The following is a 10,562-nucleotide window of genomic DNA, read 5'->3' as shown; positions in this document are numbered from 1 at the left end:
ACCCGAGGAGGTAATTACTCAGATAATAGCCGACACCACTCGGCTCAAAATGATGTAGGTCCAAAAGTCTATGGGGAGCCCTGCTGGTTCCCCTGTATCCACCTTCCCTGTCAAAGAAGTTACCCCATGAGGCTTTTCGAGCCTTCAAAGACAACAAAGAGGAGATTGACAGCTACCTCTAAGTGTTTGAGACACAGTGTGAGTTGCAGGGCGTTGCCAACGCTGACCGAGTCACCCAACTGCTCGGAAAGCTGTCCAGATGAGCCCTAGAGGCCTTTCATGCTGTCCCCTCAGGGGACCAAAAGAACTATGACCGGGTAAAGGAGCGCATCCTTGCCGATATGATCTCACGCCGGAGGCTCACCGGCTGAGGTTCCGGGAACTAAAGAGACAAGAGGGTCAGCCTTTCACGGGGTGGACACACTGGTTTACCCATTCCTTGGACTCTTGGTTCACAGTATGCCAAGTAACTACCCTGACTGAAGCCACCCAGCTCATCCTGTTTATACATTTTTATACTCACTCTCCACCGGAGATACGAGAATGGGTCCGTGATAGGCCCGAGACAGCTGACCAAGCTGCTGTCCTGGCTAATCAGTTCCTGGATGCCCAGCGTCAGGCCCACCCTGACCTGTGATTAAGGACTCGATCCTCTACCACCTCCGATCACCCCCCCCCGGTGCCTCCCCGGTATCCCCAGACCCAACCAGCACCTGCCCGCCCCTCTGGGCCCAACTCACCCTGGAGGTGCTATGGGTGCATCCAAATGGGCCACTTCAAATCCAACTGTCCAGCGGCGGAGAGAACAAAAATTACCCCCCGGCTCAATGGACCGAGCCCCTGCGGGGGGCTACAGAACCACTGCCCACTGTTTCAAATCAGAGGGCCCAGCTGACTATGCCGAGTGGGTTGAAGAGGAGGTTGGGGTTCTGCATAAAGTGGATCCTGTACAAGCAGCAACAGGCGACAACCGCCTGCCCCACCGTCAGGCTGTCTGGGTCGACGGCCATCAAGCACAATGTCTACGGGACAGTGGGGCAACAGTTACCCTTGTCCAGCCACACCTGGTCACTAGCTCTGACTCCCAGAGGTCCCTTGCAGTGTGTGTGGCTGGGGGTAAGGTGCTCCGGATCCCTACCACACAGGTGCACCTAGACTGGGGTGCTGGATCCCGTGCCGTGGAAGTAGGGGTAATGAGCCATCTACCCGCAGAAGTGCTACTAGGGAATGATTTGGGGCACCTTACATCCTTTCTAATGGAAGGACCCCTGGATGCTTGCCCGGTTACTACCCGTCACCAAGCCAGACATCAGGCCACCACACAGGATCTTGTGACCCAGATAAGCTGCTAACCCCTGACTTCTACCCCGACAACAGTCCTGACTCCCTGGCCGGCCCCCACTGACTTCGTCTAGGAGACCTTAAGGGACCCCACACTAGCTTCCTACCGGGCTAGGGCAGGAACCGACCCAGGGGGGTTAGAAGGGGAACATTTTGAGTGGGACAGGGGTCTCCTATGCAGGGTTACCAAGAGGGAGGGAGGGAGGGAGGGAGGCAGATGGTGGTAACCCAGAATAACCGGTACAACCTGCTATGCATAGGACATAACATTTCCCTGGCCGGACATCTAGGGATTACTAGGATCCGGTAATGGTTAACCCATACCTCCTTCTGACCAGGGGTCACCGGGGACGTTAGGCAGTACTGTAGGACCTGTGGCATTTGCCAGAGAGTAGACAAGATGGGAGACCACTCAAAGGTCTCCCCCTACACCCCCTCCCTGTCCTTGATGAACCCTTTAGCAGGTTAGCAGTAGACATTTTCGGCCCCTTGCCCCATCCCAGTCCCTCAAGGAAGAAGTATAACCTGACTGTGGTAGACTATGCCACCCGATACCTGGAGGCAATTCCCCTGTCCAATATCCAGGTGGAGACAATGGCCGATGCACTGCTCCTGATATTTGCCAGGGTGGGCTTTCCCCGGGAAGTGATCTCAGACTAAGGGACCAAGTTCACTGCTGAGCTCACTCAGCAACTATGGCGGCTCTGTGGGATAAGACCCCTGCTGAGCTCTCCATACCACCCCCAGACTAATGGGCTGTGTGAGAGGTTTAACAGAACCCTGAGGCAACTGCTTAGGGCATTCTCGGCCTCTCATGAAGACTGGGAGAGTTACCTGCCACACCTCCTGTTTGCATACCGAGAGGTGCCTCAGAAATCAGAAATCAACTGGGTTCTCCCCCTTTGAATTAGTGTATGGCGGGTGAGGGGGCCCCTAGACTTACTTAGAGCCAATTGGGAAGGATCAATTGGGGAGGAAGGACACTCCATAGTGGGGTATGTCCTAGAGTTCCGGGATTGACTGAAGGACCTTGCCACTAGGGTACGAGAGAACCTTCAGGTCGCCCGACGTAAACAGAAGCGGTGGTACGACCAAAATGCCATTAACCTTACTTTAGCTATAGGGTAAAAGGTCCTGGCCCTGAAGCCTGTAAAAACAAACAAGCTACAGGCTTCCTGGCAGGGACCCTACCGAGTGGTAGAACAACTCTGTGATATGACCTACCTGGTAGCCAAATGCTCAAATGAACAGGTCTGCCAGACCTTTCATGTGAACATGCTGAAGGCATACCAGGAGAGGCAGGAGGAGATAGCCACCATATGCGCTCCAGCAATTGAGGACTCAGTGTCTACCTATGCCAGAGCTACCCAGGAGGAATAGGATGCCCACCAGGGTAAGGGACATCCAGCTGGACGAGAGGCTAGCGACTGAGCAGAAAGCGGTCAGGCAGCTCTTAGGGAGCCGACAAGACATGTTCTCCACTGACCCTGGGTACACCACAGTAGCGGTGCACTGAGTGGAGACCCAGAGGCAGGCACCCCTCTGGCAGCTGGCGTACCGGATCCCTGAATCAGTCAGAGACAGTATGCACAGCAAGCTCAGGGAAATGCTGGACTTAGGCATGATTGAGTCGTCCAACAGTCCCTGGGCTTTCCTGGTGGTCCTAGTCCCCAAGTGGGATGGAACTACCCCATTCTGTGTAGACTATTGTAGGAACATGACCGATGCCTACCCCATGCCCAGGGTGGATGACCTCCTAGACCGCATTGCCCAGGGAAACTTCCTGACCACCTTAGACCTCTGCAAGGGGTATTTGTAAATCCCCCTGGAGCTGGAATCTATTCCGAAGTCTGCCTTCATCACCCCATTCAGCCTATACCAGTTTAAGATCATGCCATTTGGGATGAAGAATGCTCCAGCGACCTTCCAGAAGATGGTAGACCACTTCATTGATGGACTTCAGGATTATGCTTGCACATACTTGGATGACATAGCAATCTATAGCAATACCTGGGAGGACCACCTGGTCCATCTTGGTACTGTCCTAGACCACATCAGGGCTGCAGGTCTGACCCTCAAGCCTGACAAGTGTATGATAGGTCGCTTGAACGTCCAGTATCTTGGGCACCGGGTGGGCTGCGGGATGCAGTGGCCGGAACCGGCCAAAATTGAGGCAGTAGCCAACTGCCCCCCCTAGACCAAGACCCAAGTCCAAGCCTTTCTAGGGTTGGCAGGTTACTACCGCAAGTTTGTCCCTAACTATAGTGCCATAGCCAAACCCCTGACCTACCTGACCCGCAAACACTTACCCAAACAAGTCCTATGGTCCCGGAGAGTGAAACAGCCTTCCAAAGCCTCAAGACAACCCTAACCTCTGCCCCCATCCTGGCCCCTCCTGACCAGTCCAAATGTTTTTGTGTTCATACAGATGCCTCCATGTTCGGGTTGGGACCTGTACTAAGCCAGGTGGATGAAGAGGGACACGAGCACCCCGTAACCTACATCAGCCGGAAACTATTGTCCAGAGAAGTAGGCGACGCAGCAGTAGAGATGGAGTGCCTGGCCCTGGTGTGGGCCCTTGAAAAACTACAGCCATATCTCTATGGAAGGGCTACTGGAGCTGCTTGCCGGCCACGCCTCCCCAAATACCTGCTGACCTTTACCCCAGGTCGCTCCAGCAGCCCCTTTGCCCCAGACCTCCGCTCTTTCTGGGATTGATACCCAGAGGGGAGGACAAGAGGTGGGGTGATTACTGGAAGGGAGCTCCCTTGGGAACTTGGGGTTTTCGGACCCCCCTCTACAACCCTACTCTCCCCTTGGCTTACTGGGTGTACGTTTGCTCAGCTACCGCTTCGGCCCCCAGCCACAGATCATGTTGCTTTTTGGACTCCGGATATCTGTGAATGGATATCACAAAAAAAGAGGGCGCCTCCTAGTGTAATACTGCAAGTTAAACCAACGGTAGCAGATCTTGAGAGAGAAAATATACTCACAAAATGAGCAGCACCAATGTGCTAAATGACGCAGGCTGAGATATCACAGTTTCCCAGCGATGGATGTGGGGGCCCAAAGTAGGTGTAGGTAAGACTCAGACTTCCAAATGATTCAGCAAACTTTTTATTAAAACCAGTTATAAAACCAATGGGTGTGTACAATACCCAAAGTGTATAAAAACAAAGTTTCAGACACTTTGGGTATTGTACACACCCATTGGTTTTATATTAACTGGTTTTAATAAAAAGTTTGCTGAATCATTTGGAAGGCAGAGTCTTAACTACAACTACTTTGGGCACCCCTGGGCCCACACATCCTTCAGAAAGATAAGTTTGCTGGGAAACTGTGATATCTCAGCCTGTGTCATTTAGCACATTGGTGCTGCTCATTTTGTGAGTATATTTTCTCTCTCAAGATCTGCTACTGTTGGTTTAACTTGCAGTAGTACACTAGGAGGTGCATTCTTTTTTGTGATATCCAGATTCCTTACTTTCTGTTTAGAGAGGAGCTGCCGAGACTACAGCATTGACTCTTTTCGCTGGAGCGCGACTACACCATCATAGACGACCACTCTGGGATTCACTTGACCCATTCTGTGTTCTCAATAAGGACTCAGCTAAGACTTTCTTTAATTTGCTTAACTGCATATTGTGAATTTTAGCACTACATAGTGTATTTCTATATCACCATATTAGTTATATTGAGTATTTTTTTACTATACAGCTGTAGCAATAACAGTAGCCTATACATCTGTTTATATACATTTATTATATTATCTAGCTTCCTAAGCGCCCCTTAGAGTTGGACACGCCAGTGTACCAACAGTTGGTTTAGTCTGCTTTTTGGACTGTAGCATATGGGGGCCTAGGGCTTTCCAAAGACACCCTGGAAGTGTTGCTGCTCCCCGGGATCAAACAGAAACCACCACCTCTATATCCCTGGGACTCTATAAGACTATGGACGGGCGCCAGCTTGGCTGGAGGGGCGGGAATGGTGGGAGATCTGGGGGTCTGATAAGACCCTTACCAAGGTGAGCTGGGTGTATATAAGTGTGTGTGTTTTCATAATAAGTATGTTCTGGTTCCACCTGAATACTGGTTTTGTCTGGTAATTTGGGTGGGCTCTGCTATAATCACTTCTTCCAGCTCTACAGCTACAGGTTCCAGGTATAAGAAGGACCCTCTTGGCGGAACTACCTAATCGGGTAGCCAGTGTCCTTTACAGTATCTTAGTACGTATGCCGGTGGCGCTGAAGAGAGAGATGTCACTTTAATAAACTGATAGCAGTTAGATCACGTGATGTATACGCACACACTATACGTATGTCAGTACTTACGCCGGTGGCACTGTAGAGATAGGTGTCATTTTAGTCTAATAAACTGTTAGCAGTAAGATCACAGGATGTATACGCACACACTATACGTATCTCAGTACTTACGCCGGTAACGCTGAAGATAGAGATGTCATTTTAATCAAATAAACTGATAGCAGTTAGATCACATGATGTATACGCACACACTATATGTATCTCAGTACTTACGCCAGTGACACTGGAGAGATGTGTCACTTTAGTCTAATAAACTAATAGCAGATCACGTGATGTATACGCACACATTATACATATCTCAGTACGTACGCTGGTGGCGCTGAAGAGAGGTGTCACTTTAGTCTAATAAACTGATAGCAGTTAGATCAGATGATGTATATGCCCACACTATACGTATCTCAGTACTTACGCCAGTGGCACTGTAGAGATAGGTGTCACTTTAGTCTAATAAACTGATAGCAGATCACGTGCTGTATACGCACACACTATACGTATCTCAGTACGTACGCCAGTGACACACGTACGCCAGTGACACTGAACAGAGGTGTCACTTTAGTATAATAAATGGATAGCAGTTAGATCACGTGATGTATACGCACACACTGACTCTTGGGGTTTGGGAATCTTTGCCTCCTCCTAGTGGTAGAGAAGAGCAATTCCCATGAGTAATGGATCGTGGCCTCTCACCACCTGTTTTTTAAAAAAATCTGTACATATCTAATGATTTTTTGGTAAAATAACAATTTATACCTACCTGATAAATTAATTTATTTCATGGTGGTTAGAGAACACCATCCATTACTCCTGGGAATTACTCTTCTCTACCACTAGGAGGAGGCAAAGATTTAAAAAAAAAAAAACAAAAAAAAAAGAGGAGCCCTATAAAACAAAAAAAAAACAGCAATAAGGAATTTAGCTCTCCAAAAACCCGATGTGAGCATAGCCAAGGACGAACGTGCGCTAACCCGATGTGCGTAAACCAGCCGACGCATGTAAGAACTATAGAAAGAATAAAGCGATGTGCGCTAAACCGATCAGTGTTAACCCGACGTGCACAGCTGCGACGCAAGTAAACCTAAAGGGAGGCAAAAGACAAGTCTCTGCGACCAAATATGGAAGGTTTATGAAAAATTTCACATGAATTGAAAAAGGAATCACAAACCATACCCCATATACATCTCTCAGACACTGTACTGGGCCTCAATATAGACTGAGAACCCCTCTCTCTCAAGAATCAAACACACATCTTCATTGTTCAACCACCTCCAACAGAGGCAAAGTAAAGACTGAGGTATGTGTGAAGTGGGAGAGGTTATATTAGGATCAGGCCTATGTGGCCAAATAAACATAAAGGAGGAGGGAGGCCCCAAAACTATGGCACAGCGATCGGCCCAATTAAATATAGGGGGAGGGAGACCCCTACACTATAGCACAGTGGGTTTCAAGGGAGAGGGGCCTGTAGGATGAAAATAAAGATATGTTTCTCGGCAGGGTGTGTGTATAGCAACCAGTAATAGTGGTTCCTTGTCATGTGATCACTGCAATAGGTTATTGCAGTGATCACATGGGCTAAAATGTAATACAATAAAAAATAAAGTAACTATTCCTTCCTGACAATTGCCCAGTTGCAATTTAACTTCCAGTTAGGTAAGATTGTTACTCTGTGGCAGAAAAGCTTTTCTGTAAGCTATTGATAACCCATCAATAACCCAACAGCTTTTTCAAAGCTAATTTATTATTATTTGTAGCATCACTAAACCAAAAGCTATTTGATTTTTTTTCTGATATATATACTGTATATATATATTTTTTTTTATCTACTGAGCATACCTTATATTGCCATCAAGGCACCTATAAATTGGCAACAAATAATTTATCAAAGCTATTTTATAAGTTTATTTCTGATATAACAGTATATATTGATAATTGTTTATAGATTTATTACTTGTCACCTATAAATTTACTGTTATTATTGTACCAGTGGGAATCCCGCTGTTTCCTGTTATTGGCCAGTAATTGGCTGACTCACTAAGGGAAGCAAAAAATAATAAATAAAAAAAATAAGCTTTTTATTTTAATTGTAAGTATTTTTTGTAAGATTTTATATTTCTTAGTGGAAAGAGCTCAGAAGTTGTCTGTACTATATTATACTAGCTTGATGAAATGGCAACTGGTGCAGAGAAACGCGTTGCTGTGTTTTTTTGGACAAATGTTTTAATAAAACCACTTTTATATTGTACCCTGCTCTGCCTTTGCCATCTATGAGAGATTTGCCTGGCTGCTTGAACTACATGGACTCATTGTAGGTTCCTTCGGATTGGTTGGTTCTCCTCCATTTGAGACGTCACTCGTGACGATTTTCACCGTGGCCTTGTGTTCCAGCTGGCGTGTTTGAGTGGGTCGAACGGCTCTGAAGTCTCGGCTTGCATTTTATTGCACTGGATGTGCAAGAACGTGAGTATTCTGTCATTTTTACTCACCACACTTACCTTATTCCCTACGATATCACACCATGAGGCGCCTCTTTCATCTTGTCTTTTAGGACATCGTTGCTAATTGTTCACTTTAGGAGTGCTGCCTGCCGTCATTTACTGTTATATGGACTCACAAGGATCTGCATTACTGAGTTTGGACTTATCACTAAAGTTTTATTTTAGTTTTCATTGCAGAATATGATTTTCTTTCACTTTTTCACATTCACACAGGCATATTCTGACTGCTCATCACGTATTTTTATACACATTATTTGCATATTTTGCCCTGTGCACGTTATTTAGTTTAGAGACTTATCACTGGTGCACCTGCTTTACACAATGTTAGGTTTATATTGTGGTATCTTTCTATATTATACTACCAGCTTTTGTTTTTTCTTGAGGCAAGATATATACGTTAGATATGGCAAAAAGATTGTTTAATGTTGATGAGAAATACTAAACTGTAAATGATACAGACTCTGATATTGGCCCCTCTCAATCAGAATTACATTCCTAATACAGACAGCAAAGAAATAAGTGACACTGATGCCGAGCTCCATATTCCCCCCCAAAACAACAAAGGCCCAATCTCCATGAGAACAATTTACAGTCTGAAGGTGCCTATTTAATTTGGAATACCCCTCATTCTTATAGCCCTGAAATTCCTGGTTTTGCCAAGTCTACTGGTATCAAAGACTTCACCAATTTCAATCCAGCAGACTTTTTAAAAATATTTTTTTTCAGATGCTATTTTGGAAGAAATGTCTTGCTAGACTAACCTGTATACAGAGCAGTGTTTGGCCCAGAAATCCACTACAGATTTACAAAACTATAAAATTGTATCATCTATTGTAATTAAGCCTATAGGTTGTTAGTGCTGTAGCATTATTATATTTTAGGGACAAATCCCGTAGTCAAAGTATTTTTTGCATCTAAAAGATGGTGTCTGAAACATTTTTTTTAAATGGATGCTTAGAGGCGTGTCACAGTCTACCAGTAGCGCTATGGGACTTCTGCTTATCAGCCAATCAGCTTCTATCCCTCTGCACAAACACACACTTGCTGAAAATAAACAGCTTTCTTGTATTATTTTTCTTTCATGCTAAAAATATCTCTATTAATAAAGCTCTTTCGTTTGCTTGATAGAAAAGTTTAGGGTCCCTTTAAGTTATGTGAATATTTCTGCCACATCTCTTGTTGTTCTGTAACACAGATGGGTCACTGTTCGCTAAACTAGTGGATTAAGTGATGATGATGCTATAAGTCCAGCCAGAATCAATTTACTATAACTTGACTAAACTTGTCAGTAAGTTGACAAACATACAGAATAAAAAGCACAAGCATCCCTGTGTGATCACTCATCAGAAGCAAATCAGCCAGCAGGGTAGTTACCCTCATATTAGCTTCTCCTTTTACAATGTTTTATTATATAAAGCTTAGTACATTCAGAGAGGAAGATAATCAGTTAGCGAGGGGCTTCCTCAGTACTTCCTGCAAGAGTTCTTCTGCAGCAGCATCGTCTGAATGCCAGGGCAGTCTGCTCTAACGCACGCCAGCAGTTGTGCGAGTCCCAGACAAGATGAAAACAATCAGATGCAAGGTGAGTGAGTAGAGTTGCAGGGTCACAGTAACAATATTGCGGGTAAGCTCTGCTTGCAGGTTTCAGCTAATGATTGACTGGAGCCTACTGCGTCTCAGGAGCCACATGGCGAGTGTAATTGTTTAATGGTTCCTTGTAATATAGAAAAACAAGATGAAATAAAAGTTAAAGGGACACTAAATAGTTTGACATTATAATATAAAACATTTAGTTATGTGTAGTAAAAAGACTTAGGGCTAGATTACAAGTGGAGCTCTAATTTATAGCGTGCCCATAAATGGGCAAATTCATCCGTTTATAGGCGCACAATAAATAACCAGCCATTAGAAGTGCATAACTGCACAAAGCATAGTGGTCTATGGGGACTCTGATAAAACTGCACATTTATATGTATATGCTTATATACCTATATATTTATGTGTTAATATGTGTCTATACATATATATCTTAAATGTGCTGTCCATCACTGCATGACTTACTCCTTTCACTGCGCTAGGTTCTGTGCCGTGTATGTTGGCATCAGAACGAGGCTCACATTGGAGTCTAAAGCTTCCATGCAATGTGAATGTGAGGTTGCATTCGAATTGCGCTCAACTTGTAATACCAGTGCACATTTGCACAAATATCTATAATTTATTTACTGTTTAATATCCTTTTAAGAACAATCACAGCACCATAACATCCAAAACTTTCCACTAGGAGTCAGAGTAGAGAAAGATGGTTTTAAACACTATAATGCAGCAGGGACGTTATAGGTTGTTTAGACCACTAGATGGCAGCAGGAACATAATAGCTTGTTTAGACCACTAGATGGCAGCAAGTACAT

The 10,562-nt window shown here is 45.3% G+C and overlaps 1 protein-coding gene across 1 annotated transcript in view; it reads right to left on the bottom strand.

Annotated features, from left to right (window-relative positions):
• Nucleotides 1–9,535: 9,535 nt before the first annotated feature.
• CAT (catalase) overlaps nucleotides 9,536–10,562 on the bottom strand; it is a 345,988-nt gene continuing 344,961 nt past the window's right edge. The window contains exon 13 of the mRNA XM_053720531.1: nucleotides 9,536–9,868. Within this exon, the coding sequence (XP_053576506.1) occupies nucleotides 9,821–9,868 (48 nt within the window). The 3' untranslated portion in view covers nucleotides 9,536–9,820. The remainder of the gene's footprint in view (nucleotides 9,869–10,562) is intronic.

This window comes from Bombina bombina, chromosome 7 (genome assembly GCF_027579735.1).
Source record: "Bombina bombina isolate aBomBom1 chromosome 7, aBomBom1.pri, whole genome shotgun sequence".
NCBI classification, from domain to species: Eukaryota; Metazoa; Chordata; class Amphibia; order Anura; family Bombinatoridae; genus Bombina; species Bombina bombina.
The sequence above is the reverse complement of the archived record's forward strand: the minus strand, read 5'-3'. Positions and strand labels throughout refer to the sequence as shown.